The 15844-nt window shown below is 44.7% G+C and overlaps 1 protein-coding gene across 5 annotated transcripts in view; it reads right to left on the bottom strand.

Annotated features, from left to right (window-relative positions):
* The window catches only part of cdon (cell adhesion associated, oncogene regulated), a 58721-nt gene that overhangs the window by 14226 nt on the left and 28651 nt on the right, over positions 1–15844 (bottom strand). For 4 of the 5 annotated variants that reach the window (XM_079515070.1, XM_079515069.1, XM_079515068.1 and 1 more), the window contains exons 4-10: positions 14854–15000; positions 14098–14241; positions 13321–13614; positions 12758–13027; positions 4644–4930; positions 2971–3145; positions 1627–1740 (exon numbers count right to left, since the gene is read on the bottom strand). In XM_079515070.1, the coding sequence (XP_079371196.1) occupies positions 1627–1740; positions 2971–3145; positions 4644–4930; positions 12758–13027; positions 13321–13614; positions 14098–14241; positions 14854–15000 (1431 nt within the window). Of the gene's footprint in view, positions 1–1243; positions 1286–1626; positions 1741–2970; positions 3146–4643; positions 4931–12757; positions 13028–13320; positions 13615–14097; positions 14242–14853; positions 15001–15844 lie in introns of all 5 variants that reach the window. The other variant, XM_079515066.1, reaches the window with a different exon arrangement.

Raw genomic sequence — 15844 nt, forward strand, 5'->3', positions numbered from 1 at the left:
GGAAGCCGAGGGGGGAAGCCGAGGGGGGAAGCCGAGGGGGGAAGCCTCGCTGCCTCGTTTCTATTCCAAATTGTAACCAAATTGTAATCAGTTCTATACAAAACAGTTCAGTAGCATCAAGTATTTCCAAACTCTGGGCTGTTATCTTTGTCAACCAAAATGGTCGCGGAGGCTCTGCACTTGCCCACTTTAACGAGCTTCTGAGCTAACACACCTAGAGCAAATGATAAGAACACATTCAGAAGCGAGACGTGACCATAACAGCGACTGAGTGAGTGAATGTGATGCTGCTCTCACACTGGCAGATACAAAAGATACAAAGCTACACACAATATAGTTGTAGCTTTTTAGATGAAGTTGAAACCACCTCAAGTTTCGTGTAGCTTTGTAGCCATTACAGATTTATCCAGATTATCCAGGCACTAGTGATACAGTATCTCACCTTGACTACTGTCCAGTTGTGTGGTCCAATGCAGCTAAAAAAGGACCAGCGTAAATTGCAAATAGCCCAGAAAAAGGCAGCTCGCCTTGCCCTTAACTGCAAAATTAGATCCAATACACTGTTAATCATCAGAAGCTGTCATGGCTGTTGGTGGAGCAGAGATTAGCTGCTAGTCTGGCTGGATTTGTATACCAGTAGACACACATAATACCAGACATGTTGCGATTGGTCGATTTACAGCGCCTAAGCCAAGAACTGATGCAATGAAGAATACAGTCATGTACAGAGCAATGACTTTCTGGAACTCTCTAACAGTATGCATCACAGAAATGAACACTTTCCCTGATACATGGGCGGGTGATACATTTTTACGTTCTGGCACAGGTGGGGGTGGAGAATTAAACGGAATTCCACGTTCCTGGCATTAATATGGTTAAGGGGGAGGATTTTCTTATAAATATGGAGAAATAACTGTCAATATACCATGTAATGTATTATGTAATGTAATATAATCTAGAGTGAATGCACTAACCGTATTTTTCTTCTTTTTGTATGTTTATTATTCTGTGAGGACCCCAGGGAGAATAGCTGTTGCCAGGTGTAACAACTAATGGGGATCCTAAATGAACTAAACTAAACTACATTTTGTAGCAGCTCAGACGTCAGATGGGTCTTTGTATCTTCATGACATGTCGCTGGCTTCCATTGAAAATAAATGGTAGCCTGTATCTTTGTAGCTGCCAGTGTGAACGCAGCATCAGAGAGAGAGAGAGAGGAGGCACTCTGACTGCAGCTACTTACTGTGGGAGAGACGAGGGAGTGCCGCTCCACCCTCTGTGGTAGCTGCAGTTTCAGCACAAAGCCACATGGCAACGTCACATCATTGTAGAAAAAAGAACTTGCCCAAAAATAACTTGCCCGAAAATAACTTGCCCGAAATGAAGTATTTCCTTTCTTACTGAAAGTAATTGTGTTGATCAAATAGTATACATTTTCGGTTATTGCATCGTCTATTTCTCGCTTCAAATGTTTTCAAAAACATTCTTGAGAGCAACGTTGTTGCTAGTTGTAAGTGACATTGTGTGTTTGTTTACATGGCTGTGATGTTGGATACGGCATAACATTCAAGCAGCGCAGCAGGTGTAATAAATATTTATATTAAACTTCTGACTCTCAGTGCCTACCTCTGTCGTGGATCACCACTCCAAAGTGTGTGGGGGTCTTGTCTTCTGGTGCTTGGGGGGGCATGGAGACCACTGGAGGCTTGGAGGGCTTCTTATTGACCGGGACGATTTTCTCTGAATCAGGGTAGAGGAAACAAGTTAAAATAACTGCATTGTGTATTATGATTTCAACTATTTTAGATCAACAACAGCCTAAACATTCTGCCTTTCCTCCCCACACACACAGGAACAGTTTTGAAGTGGGTTTTGACATATAATAATTTGGGAAATATTAAAATGTTCCCCTTATGGGGGAACCTCAGAGCACCTCTATTTAGAAGGCATTTGTACAATCGACTTCGGGTCTTAATAGGTTGGCTTCAAAAGACGGAACTTCCATCCTGGGCAGTTCATACTAAATGTTGACTAAATTATAATTTTAGCTTGGATTTCCACATTGTTCCCGGTGCCTCGGCCAACCCTCCAGAACCACGTCTAGAGTTTGGAGCTCTGCTTCGGCTGGAATGAGAGCCGAACCTTCCAGCGGTTAGAAGGTTGGATACTTTGGACCTTTGCAAAATGTTACTATACCGCTGAGCGTGGTTAAAATGGACTAAATACTGAATCGCTGAATAAGGTCACAATCACAACACTTTATTAACACATATAATAGCACTTTGCTGCCAAGCATGAGGATTGTTAACTATGAGTGTACAAATGTTCCATTCACACTCTCGTGGTTAAAGGGGGTGTAACTGATTATTGTTTTTGTAAAATAAGTGTTACATAGCTCTATATTCTGACTGAAATTCATTGACATAGGGAGTTTGTTCTGTAACAGGAGTCTCCCCGTCTCTCTAATAAACAGAAAATACATTTTCAGGTTGGAATGTCAATTTCATCCAATCAGGGACAGGGAACTCATACACAATACAGGATCAACAAATGCAATTGCAATCGGTTCTCTGACTTCTCTCACCTGATTGGATGAAATTGGTGACCCAAATGTATTTTATGTTTACTAGAGCTGGGGAGACACGGAGACGTCTGTATTTGTATTTCGTTCATAAAGTTAACATAACTTAAACTAAATGCATTTTAAATTAATTAAATGTTACTTTTCAAGATTCCAACTCAAAAATAGCAAAACATTATTCAGAATTTAAATTCAAATAGCTGATCTACAAGCTCAATTGGCAATTTTTGCTACGACAGTAATATGCAATGTGGTTCTCTGGAGTGAGTGTGGAAATATAGTGGCTCTCTGGAGTGAGTGTGGAAATATAGTGTCCCTCTCCATCGTCAACGTTGCCCACTCCTGGATTAGAGCACTTTCACATGAACACTGAGGATGCGTTTCCTGACCTTTGCCGGTGCGGAAGGTGAGCATGGCGGGCTGGCCCTCCCCCGCCGCGTTGCGTGCCACCATCAGAACCTCGTACAGGCTGGACGACTCCAGCTCGGACAGGCGGAGAGTCTTCTCGCTGCCGGGGACTCGAACCGTGGACCAGCTCCCCACCACCGCTCCCATCTCATCCACCTGGCACACGCACACGCACACGCGCACACACACACACACACACACACACACACACACACACACACACACACACACACACACACACAGACAGACAGACAGACAGACAGACAGACAGACAGACAGACAGACAGACAGACAGACAGACAGACAGACAGACAGACAGACAGACAGACAGACAGACAGACAGACAGACAGACAGACAGACAGACGCAAGCATACAAAGGCAAGCAAACAGGCCATGCAAACAGACGGACCGACAGAAATGCAGACACGCAAACGCACGCACCGTGTAACCACAGCCGCAACAAACACACCAACAGCCAACAACAGGGCAGAGAAAAATAAAAATCATGTGTGAGTCCATTGTCCAGAAACTCCAGCTCTGTCCAAGCGTAAAAGAACAAGCGGGAACAGCCAAGGCTAGCCAGTGCCCCATGAGGATTCCATGTCACATTTTCCAGGTCTGACAAGACTCCGAATGCCGCTGCCAACGCACTCTTAAATAGTAGTGGTGCACTTTTATGGTCAAACTGAGCTTATTAGCGAAGAAAACACAGGCTCTTTAACGAGGAAATGCCCGACCCCTCAACCCGTCCAGCCAACATGGGCCAACCTTCACAACTTTAACCACTTAAACCCCAGGATCCGTATTGTGGGGGAAACCTTCGCATGAAATATCAGATCTACAAGCTCACAGATTGGCTATTTTAGCAAAGATATTGAATATACTGTAGTGCGAAACTGCGAATACAGAAAAGTCACTAGTAAAGAAAGAGCTCAACAACATATGGCTAATGAGATCATGACAGAGTTAGCAGTTGGTTTGGGTGTACACAGTGGATTATTAGACAATGGATGGGATGTATGGAAATAGGAGAAGCATTTACTCCTTCTTAATCTTCAATGTCAAGACACAGATCAGCATGATTCACACAGTACGATTTGATGTGCACAAAAATATCAGCAAAATAGGAAGTAAGTTCTGTACACAGATTGTTTTGTACACAATTTGCTAGATTTAGCCAGAGATCTGAGTTCCAGTACGAAAGGTGCTTTATATTAAGCGAAAAAAGAAAATCAGCTTTGTCTGCACCTCAATGGAGGTGCAGACAAAGTTTACAAAGTCGGCTGGTGCTTCGAGGATCAAAGGGACTGAAATGCTTTTCTTTAGGTGCTTTATATTATTCATCATATATTATTAGTAATGTTCCCTCCCAACAAGTCATGTAGTTCTGTTATAGTCTTTTGAATAAAATTCCACGACACGTTGTGAGCTTGTAGATCTGTTATTTTCAGAGCGCAACCAAACATGAAATGACTTGTGTTTTAGTTCTACTGGATCTCTTCTCCATTAGTCCCTCCCTAACATTTTAGTCTAGTTTTTAATTGTTGGATGAAATTGTCAATATATTCAGTCTTAGATTTATTCATCATAGCTTAGTTTTTATTTTGTTTTCATTTAGTTTTCCTCAGTGAAAAAACACTGCTCCCAACTCACCTTGCGGTATTTGACAAAGTAGGCATTGATTGGGCTTCCGCCGTCGCGGCCTGCCCTCCACTCCAGGTCATAGATGTCAGGCTTGTGGGTCTGAGGCGGGCTGGTGATGATGGGCGCCTCCGGTGTCGGCCGCTCGCCACTCCTGTCGGCGGGCAGAGTGATCGCCTCCCCCCCGAGCCCCTCCTCCTCGGGTATGAGCAGCTCCTCGCCTTCGTCGCTCTGCATGGGGTGGAGCGAGGGCGACGCCTCCAGCAGCACGCCACCGGAGGTGGAGTCCAGGTGAGACTCTGTGAAGCAACACGACATCAGGAGGTTTAAAAAAGAAAAAGAAAAAAAGAAAACGCTTCATTTGATAGCAATAGTGGAGAGAGACAGGAAATGGTAAGGAAGGACATGCAGCAAAGAGCCTCGCCTCGGATTCGAACCTGCGCAAGTACTGAACCTTAATTGTTCCCGCTATAATCAGGTGTTTAGCCACATACAAAAATAGCTAAAAACATCTATTGTACAAGCTCACAACGCAATGCACGGCAGCACGTTGCAAGCTTGCAGACTGGCAATTTTTGATGCACGACACCATCATACGACAAAGAAAATTTAAACTAGTCCCGAACGATGTATATGCCTTTTACAACAGCAAATTTAGGAAATCACGCCCCCATCATTGACATTTTCACTTCCTTTGGCCTGGGTGAAAGTGAAGTTCACGCGCGCACTTGCAGCCAGTCTGTTGACATTATGGAGCTAGATCACCCGCTAACATTAGCCAGCCTAACGAGCACGCTATTGAAAAGTACAGTGCATGATTTGTAAAGAGGCGATAACTTGCCAACTCAGAAGGGGTTCTTGTTGACACGTGAGGCCATCGTCTGCTCAGCGAGGTCACACACACTGACCGTGATGCGCCTCACCAACCTCAAGGCCAAACTCAAGGCCAACCCGTTAAGGGGAAAAAAATACGCTGCGAGCTTGTGTATCTGCCATTTTGAGAAATGTTGCATACACAAATCTTCTCTTCTGGGGTCTCTGGCACAAACTATTTTCAGATGGGGGTCCGCTGCTCGACACAAAAAAGTTTGAGAACCACTGATGTCAAAGACGTGAGTGTGTACCTGGGTGTCTAGCAGAGACTAGCAGAGGTGGGACTACGTTGGCCCCGGGCGGGGAGGCCCCTGGCCCAGCCATGGCCGGAAGCACTGGAAAGTTTTAGATTTCGGGGAACGAGACTTTTCGATCTCCATAAAATAACAAGAAAAAGGGCTGGCTTCCCGCAGCGGTACATAATCAGGCTTTGTTTGTGTTTTTCATTAAGGACTACGGCGGTGCACCTGGGGAAATTATGCGAGCCAGGAGCGTTATTACGGCTGACACCGGTTTGGCAGAGACCTGGGGATGGATTTTTTCTTTCCTTCTTCTCTTTTTCTTCCACAGACGCTCAGAGGACATGGCCTGTGTGTGTGTGTGTGTGTGTGTGTGTGTGTGTGTGTGTGTGTGTGTGTGTGTGTGTGTGTGTGTGTGTGTGTGTGTGTGTGTGCGTACTTACTATACTTGCGAGGGCCAAATGTCCCCACAAGTAGGGCAAAATGTGAAATAGACTTTATGAGAAAGAATTTCCTGATCCCACAAATGGTTGTTTTAAGGTTAGGCTTACAATTGGGAAAATAACCAGGATGGGGTTCAGGCTAGGATTACACATTTAGAGGTTAGGTTTATGAGTTGGAGATGGAATTATGCCAGATTTATACTTAGTTACGTTCTGGTGCTGTGCACTGAAAATTTGACATTACTGTAGCTTCACGGCGCATTATGAGCTTGAAGATCGTCTATTTTCAGCTTCTGGGCGTTAGGGTTAAAAATAGCAAACAACTGTAAAAATGGCATCCATAACATTCAACGTCCCCACAAGTATAGTAATACAAAACATGTGTGTGCGCGACTGCGCGTACACCAGGACTGCTAAACTCTGAAAGGAGGGGGAAAAAAAGAGAGGAAAAAGAAAGCGGCAGCATAATTGAATATTACAACGTAAACAAGTTGAAAGAGGAGTTGGGAGTAGGGGCGGAGAGGCAGGCCGCAGGGGGGCTGCGCCCCTCTCCCCGACTCGTCTTTCGGGAGGCGTTTCTTTCGGTGTGCAACACCGCACACCGGTTCACTTTACAAAACAAACAGGCCCGGAGCTGGTAACACTAGACACTGATCCCGGGCCTGCTGCCAGCTGCCACGCATTCCACACACTGACCATTAAAATACCGGAGAGAGAATTAGACCCCGCCACTATGTCCACTACTAGTACCTCACTGCTTCTCAACCAGTGGCCCGGGGGCCACCATGGCGGGCCGCGAGGGTATTGCAAGTGTCCCCCCAAAGTGAGGACGCAAATTGTGACTGGCCAGAATGAGATGATAAGAGCACCCCTCACTTCAAAACACTAACGATTGTAATGATAGCATAACATGAATATAATTATATACAAATATTATGCAAACCAATGAGTTAAATATGATGCAACTCTCGTAATATTTAACTGAAATATCACAATAGCGTTTCATTCCTCCCATATATTGCAAAAGGCCTCGCTTCTGTGTTCAACGTGCTTTATTGTGCAGGGACTGCCTACACACTTGGGAAAGTCCTGAATGTTTTTTAAAGTGCTGACAGGGTTAAATGAAGAGGCTCCTGGCGTTCTGCCAGCAACATGGTGAAGCGGGCCAGGGTTGCTGGTTCAATTCCCTTCCCTGTCATGGAGCTTGATGCATGTTCTTCATCTGTCAAACAAACACAGCAGCTGCTTTCATTCTTTAATTCTGGTTTCCTTGAATCTCTGTTAACACTTAGCCCGCTAGCATTTATTGAAAAATTAGGATCTAATTCACGCCAGCATTTTTCCCAGTTGAGCTCTTATTTTGAAAAGCCACATTTCCAGACTTCCGGAAGTAGACATATCCTAGTAAGTTTAACAGGTCTCGTTCAACTGTTGTTTACAAGATGGATCTATGCCGGGGCACTGGAGGCCTCCACAGCGTCGGCTCTGTGCCATCAAAGAAACGTTGACCAAAAATGCCATCTGGGACAAGGAATAGGAGATACAGGCGATTGAAAGAAACATAGAATGGATTATTATGGCGAGGACGATCTAAGATGGGCGATCCATTGTCATGACAACAACAGGTAGCTACCCGATGCTAATGCAAGTAGCATTATGGCTTGATCGAACGAAAGCACTATAAAAGCGCAATTGCCATTGATCAATGGCAATGGCGGTAAGCGTAGTATTAAATAATAGGCTTCAATTGACCTAGATCCATGGCAATGGCGTGGAAACGGTTAACCACTTGAACCCTAGCGTCTGTCATGTTTTTAATTGTTTTTTTTATACTTTAATACTCTTTGCTTGCTTTTACAGTACATAACCTCGTTTTGATCCTGTTGTGTTATCTTTTTTGTAATCTCCTTTGATTGGGGGGTCCTGCCCTCAATGAATTTCAGAGAAAACAAATAAAGGCCGATCTGCAAGCTACAAGTTATGAGCTATTTTTTGGCAAAGAGATTTGGTGTAGTCCGTTTTACTAAGAATAGAGGGTTTAAGTGCTTAAGTGGTTAATTAGAGAAGTGTGCTGGTGGAGCGTTCGGCTGGAATGAAAGTCCTGCAGGAACTTGGCTCTGCAGCACATGGCACACGTGAACGCAGGGGGGGTGGGGGGCATCCTGGAACGAGGCCAGGGTGGGCGGCGATGCGTTGACACAGCGTGCGCGGTGCCCACCACCACGTAGACGGCATGGTGGCTGGTACCTGCGGTCCCGCCCTATAGACTGGGACGGCTTGCACTCATCAATGCTGTGTCACGGGTCAAACGCAGCGATGGGGCACGTGCTTTTTGCAGTTTGGGTTTCGGAGTAGCACACATGCACCACGTGAGTAGGCTACTGTGTGACCTCGCTGAGCAGCCGATGGCCTCATGTGTCGTCTTCGGGTGAGAGGTACGAGTGTGACGAGGAGGATGACAGGCTAGCTACTGGCGAGGCGTGTCAGTCGATCTCCTCTTTCCCGCAGTACACGGGATAATCAGATGGTGTTTTACAGTGTGGCAGGGAGCGTGTTTTAGACCAGGGATACCCAGACCTTGAGAAACTGACACAACAGGTAGTTCCGTCAGACCAATCTGATTGGTTGGAATAGGCCATCTACCCATGCTGTGCTGATCAGACAGAGTTGCAGCAGAGCAGAGGAAAGTGGCTATTGGCTAGCAGCTTGCATGGGAAATGTGTGGCCATTGTAGCTAAAACTGGCATAATATATATGTTTTCCTATCGAATATCTTAAATACAATGAGAACAGTTAAAGTTATCTAGTGGCTGAGTAAACACGGAACATAATCATAGTAGAACCTGATGATCATGTTTTAGGGGGGAAACATCACGACACTTCATCTTTAAATCAAACACAGTGGTAAAGGGTTGCTGTGGTAGAATAACACAAGTTAAAATGATCTGTCCCATTTGGGGTTAAAGTGGTCAACCTTTCTCCACTTGTATTTTGGCTCCCAGTCGCTGCCCGCACAGAGTACAAGACTCTGATGCTGACCTTCAAAGCAACCAAAGGTATGGCACTCATATCTTCAAAGTCTGATCGGACCGTACAAACCCTGCCGCACGCTCAGATCAGCCAACACAGGGAGGATGGCAGAACATTCACTAAAGCAGCCGGGACAATGTTCCACACATCCCAGACTCTTCTCCCTTTGGCTCCAACACTATGGAATGAACTTCGAATATCAGTCAGAACTGCAGACTCACTCCCAATCTTCCGCCGTAGTCTGAAAACCCACCTCAGCACTTGCACTTGCACTAGCCTCGACAACCGTACAAAGTTACGCGTATATGCAAACGCTAAACTTATGAAATTTAGATAGCATTTAATGTATACATAGCACTTTATAGTGTATACTCATAGCTTTAATGTACAGATTTTCTACTGTTAGGCAGATGCTAGGTTCTTAGCTTCCTTATGATTCTTGATGACTATTTTTATGTATTTGATGTATTGCCATGTGTTCTTGCTTACTGTAAATCGCTCTGGATTAAGAGCGTCTGCTAAATGCCTAAATTGTAAATGGCTCACTGCTGCTCGGTCAGGTGACTTGCGGTTACACTGACTGAGGGCATTCTTGCCTGACTGGATGATATTATTGAAGTAATAGTAATTATTAAGCAATTAAAGATAAAACAATAGCTTTTTTAGACTGTATATAATTCAAAACATAATAATAATTTTAACCCATTCAGGATGGAAACCCCTTTTGGGGTTATTGTTGCTATGTACAGTATATAGCAAAAATAAATATTAGAATAAATATTAGACATTTTCTAGTATTTAGAAGGCATTTTTAGAATCGGCCTTAGTCCTAAATGGCCTAAATTAATTTATAATTTCACTGTTTTAGACGCTACCCTTTGATAAACGGCAGTATAGTGCAGCAATGGCTCAGGACGTAGAGCGGAAGGTTCCTAGTTCGATCCCCTGTCCTTGAGCAAGACAATTAACCTCTAATTGCTCCCGATGAAAAGGTTGGTGCCTTGCATGGTTTTCTCTGCCGTGTGTGTGTGTGTGTGTGTGTGTGTGTGTGTGTGTGTGTGTGTGTGTGTGTGTGTGTGTGTGTGTGTGTGTGTGTGTGTGTGTGTGTGTGTGTGTGTGTGTGTGTGTGTGTATGAGAGAATGGGTGAATGTTATGCACATTGTGAAACGCTTTAGTTTGGATAAAGGCGCTGTATAAAATGCACCATTTATAAACGACGTTTCTATCTCCCTGAGCAGAGGTTTACCATGGTGCCTGGGAGACGGATGAGACCCGACGCAAGCTGACCTTATCATGGTGGAAATATCCTCTCTTATCAGGTTCACGTCTAACGCTCTCATTTTTGCGGATAAACAAACACGCCCCGCAACGAGCGCAAACTCAACCACCTCGCAAAATAATACATTATTCTTCTTCTTTTTTTTCCTTGCTGATTTGAACTCCCTATATCTGTACCGGTATTCATCATTTTGTAAGAATGAGGGGGCCTGGCTGAGAAATGGGGAGCTAGCTGAGGAATGGGCGGGGGGCTGGTCTGCTGGAGTTGAGGAAAAGAGAGATATAGAGAGAGAGAGAGAGAGAGAGAGAGAGAGAGAGGTTGGGGGGGAGACGATGAGTTAATAAATAAAAGGCAGTTGTGTATGATGTTGACAGCCGGGTGGTCTGGACCCCGTCATAACCCTCCACGGTAACTCCTTTACATTCCAGCGACTGGGGGCTTATCCCTGACGGCGTGCACAAAGCTCACTCTCACGCTCGAGCTCAGCCCCCCGGGCGCAGGGAGGAGGGCAGCCTCGGAACCTACTAGCAGCACTCTAAACTCTAGCTCCCCACCGGCACTGCTCACAACAAGAAGGGGAAAGAAAAAAAGAACAGATCCAAGCCAAGCCTCCCTGCACTGCACTGCAGACGGCAGCTTCCAGGCTCAATACTAGACCTTAAAGACCCAGTGAAATGAAAAATGCGATTTTAGACCACATGTCTAAAAGTGACCATGTGTCATCATATGGGCATACCTAACAATGGATGCCAAAAAAATGGGAACATTTTCATTTTTGTGCATTTTTATATAAAAAGTCCATAAAAGTCAAATTTTAATTACTTCCTGAAAACGAAAACGTGCTGCTTGATGACGTGTCGAGGCCCACATCAATAAAAGCCAATAAAAATGAAGCTCACCCGTTTTCGATTCCCATTGCTGCATCGTCAGCCAAACACAGCTGGTTTTGATTACAAACTCCGTTTTTAATCTCATTCAAGATGACATCCAGACAGTGTATTACTCGGTTTAAACTTAATCATCGCGCTAAAATATGTATCTGAAAACATTATAGGGTAGAAATAAGCCACATAGCAGTAAACTGGCACAGCTGGCCGACTATCTGACTTGTAAACAAACTCCATGCGTCCTGCTCTAAAGTCCTGCTTCTAGCATAGCTACCGTCCCATCGCCTGAAGGGATGCAACGCTTGGTTCATAAACTTCAGAGCCAGCGTTTCAAGCTGAAACTTCAAAATAAAATGCCCAAATTAACCATGTCACCCCGCCTTTAACCATTTGTAACACAGTCAATATAGCTACCTCAACAGCAGCAAACTGTAACAGTAAGTGCGTGATTCTCAATATTTCCCATTTCAAGCACCCTTTGGGGAATCAGATAAAGTTGCAGATAAAGATGCCATGTTATCGCCTCAACTAAGGATGGGACCCGCTGAATGTAGGGGTTCGAATCCCACCACGCGACCACGGTACAGTTGATCCCGCTTGCACAGTGTCTATATGGACACAACTGATCGCGTTCGGGGGAGGGGAGTTGAATGCCACCGCGGGAACTCCTACAGGCTGGCGGGAGGGGTAGGAGGGAGGCGCTGTGTCCTCCCTGTTGGGGCTCCTCACCGTCAGGTGAGCCGTTAGGACTTAAAAACTACAGCAGCATAAAAGCATGGCAGTCTGCATAAGACTGGCCTTATAGTACACACTGATGTAAGCAACACAGCTGCAGCTAATCCAATTACCAATGGGTTTGGGTTGGGTTTAGGTGAATACTGTCCATCATGCTTGCATATTGGCACATACTGTATATGAATGAAACACACTCATTATTCATGTTGTTTGGTGCAGCTGTGTTTCTTAGTCTGCCATGTTTTTTTTTATTTATTTTTTTATCTACTGTAGTTTTTAACCTGAACTGGAAAACGAACTACAACATCAGCCTGGGTTTTCGGGCCCCTTCAATTGGCTTATTCTTTTTTTTTATAATTTTTTTTTTATCCCACGATTTTGTAACCCATTTTTCACCCCTGTGTCAATTATCTAATGTGATCCTGTGGGCTCTACACACCCTCCGCCAACCTAGTCCCCATATATGGGGGACATGGGGAGAGCAACGGACTTGAACTCATGCTTCCTTCATGCCTGAGTGTCCAAGTCGCTCCTTTACACCTGACAGGGGGGAGTTTCCCTGTCAATTGGCTTATTGACCAAACAAACCCCCCCCCCTGAAAAACAGAACAAAAAGCGTGTACCTTTGCAGTTACTTACGTGACTGGACGCTGAGCATGCCAGATGACTGCACTGAGCCAATCCCATTGTCCAGCAAGCACTGGTACACGCCCTCGTCCCGGAACGTCACGTCTGCGATGGAGAGCGACGATCCCGAGATGTGGAAGCGGTGCGAGGGGGCGACGGGGTGAGCATTGAAGAGCCAGGTGATGTTGGGGGCGGGGTTACCTCTGGAGGTGCAGGTAAAGCTTGCGGAGTAGCCCAGAGAGACGCTTTGGTCGCTCAGACCCGTCACAATGGACGCGGGCTCTGTGAGGGACAAGACGAGACATGGCAACCGTGGTGATAAGTGATGTTTTTTTTATTCAAACGAAAAAGGTTAAAGCTGTATATATATATCTACTACTATCTACTGATAGTAGTCATTGCTATAGACTTGTTTCTCCAGTAACAGCTCAGAGAATAGAAATCATTGCTATAGACTAGAGTGTTTTTTTTTGTGGGGGGGGGGGGGGTCAGTAACGGGGGGGGGGGGGGTGGTTTCTCCCAGCTCAGTACGACGAAGAGTGCTTGTTTTCTTCGAGTTCACCTCCCGCACATACCTTGCACATTCACAGTATAGTTGGCGCTGACGATGACTCCGCTCTCCGTCTTGACAATGCATTGGTAACTTCCTTCGTCGCTCCTCTTCAGCGAAGCGAGGGCCAGGTTGTTGCCGTGTGTCTGCAGGTGGCCGTGTCCTGCCGCCACCTCCTTTCCGTCCTTCAGCCAATGGGCCGCCGGCGCCGGACTGCCGGTCACAACACACTCCAAGATGAGCGGCTGCGACGGTTCCGCTGTTATTGTCTGTGGGGTGGCGGGGTACGCTATCCGCACCGGAGACCCAGCTTCAGAGTCTGTAAACAATGGAATGGACTTGGGTGTTCATTTAACTATTAAGAGAATGTGACTTATTTTCTATCACTACACACCCCATGAATCCTTGAATTCATGGAGATGTGGTTGTTAAGCCAATAATTTGATGACCGGGTCATCGGTCAGTAGGAGACTCCGCCAGTCGTCAAATTATTGGCTTAGGAATGCGATAAAAACTAACAAATCTCCATGAATGGGATGTTTAAAATAACTAATCTCTTGCTGTGCACACTGCGGTTGAGAGTAAAGAGGAGAATACAAAATACTGTACTTAATACGTAATATAATTTTTATTTATTTATTTTATTTACTTTTAATCACACACGCTTTTAAGCACACACACACACACACACACACACACACACACACACACACTCACATGTTGAGAAATTGTATCTGAAAGTAAATCTATTCCTCGACGTTCCATTTCAATTTAAGTTGTGTTAGAAAAAATGCAGACTTACGTTTCACTGACAGCTTCGTACCATGAGACTGTGTACGCGTCTCCCCGGTAACAGGGTTGTAGGCGCCACATTTATACATGCCCTGGTGCTGCGCGGAAACGGAGACGATCTGAAGGTTCCCCGATGGAAGAACTAAATAGTCACCTGGAAAGACAAGGAAAGGATGTGATCACTGACTGCAATCAACACCGTATGTCTGATATTGTCGCTTGTAAAAGGAAAATATATCTTCAAGATCACAAAGTATGTCCTCGATACTTTTGCGCGACACCGTTGCAGGCATTGATGTTGATGTTGGGCAAAAACCTCTTATCTCCATATTTTTTGTGTTTTTTCATAAATGTGATGCCCTGCTTAATCAAAACTAGCAGCTTTGCTAGCTCAAAATAGTTTTTTTTTATTTGAATTCTGAAAAGTAACAGTTTTGAACACCCGACAGAGACGTTAAATTCTATCCTCTATTTTATGTTCTATATTCTGTAACCATACTTCCACTTTACGTCAAAGAGCTGACAATTTATTAGTATTTATTATTATAAATAATGTATTATTAATAACGCAAAATAAGTACTGCCATGAGGGCAAGTTAACTATCTTTATGATAGTATTGTTAGTTTTGTATTGTAAATTTGTGTTGTGTTAAGTTAATGGTAATAAAAGATGAATGAACCTTATTGCATCTCGAGAAACTTGCCGTCCATCATAAAACAATAATAATAATAATTATTATTCTGTGCAGGGTTATTAAAATAATACCTGTGGAGGCTTCTAGCCGCTCTCCTCGTACCCTGAGTCTGGGCAGCGCTGGAGGAACGCTGTGGGGCAGAGGACACTCGATCACGACAGCACTGCCCTCCTGCACCGCCAGGGAACGCCTGCGACTCTCCTCATATTCAGATATTTCTATAGGAAAAGAGACAGAGACAGAGAGACAGCAGTGAAAGGTGGATATCTTCATGTTGCAAACACTACATTATATGAAGTATATCTGTGCATACAGCCACAATTTTAATGGGTCAATATGCACCTAGTTAAGCAGGTGGACATTCACACTCTTTATGTCAGGGGTCCTGAATAACAAATCGTGAAGGTCCACAAATCATTTTTTAATAACACTAAGGTCCGTGCCCCCATGAAGCGCACGTGCATAGGGGGATGCTGGTCGCGGGACGCACGGCTTACAAATAGGATCCCCTCTGGAGCTACCTTAGTGAACTTAGAACTAGCGAACTTAGAACATGCCATTCTGATTCACATTAAAAATGTAGTTTTGAACAGCTGGTGAAGTATTCTACCGCCACAACGCAGCTCGTCTTCTGTGTACTGAATTGAAGCTGGACTCACACATCCGCGTGCAGCATGCGTCCGCCCCATACACACACATTCATTACCCCCCTTGCTTTAGCTTTCACAACCGTACTGTATGTCAGCATGTCATCCAATGCAGTCTCATACATCTATTGTATATCATTGCTGTTTGTCAGAAACCTCTTATCTCTATACTGTATATATTCTATAGTTTTTTCGTACATTAACGGCCCTACTACCTAATAGGCAGCACGAAGTGGTGCGTTTTGAGCTTATATTTAGCTACTTTTGAATTTGAATCCTGACAAGTAACATGTCTATTGTGTCCATGTAATATTGTAATTACAGTGTCTCTTTAAGCTCTGCTTCATGGGGGGATCATGACCACAGAATGGGTCATGCTTGTGCAGATTGTTATGGAGTATCACCTCCCCAAACA

This window comes from Electrona antarctica, assembly GCF_951216825.1.
Source record: "Electrona antarctica genome assembly, chromosome: 11".
Taxonomy (NCBI): domain Eukaryota; kingdom Metazoa; phylum Chordata; class Actinopteri; order Myctophiformes; family Myctophidae; genus Electrona; species Electrona antarctica.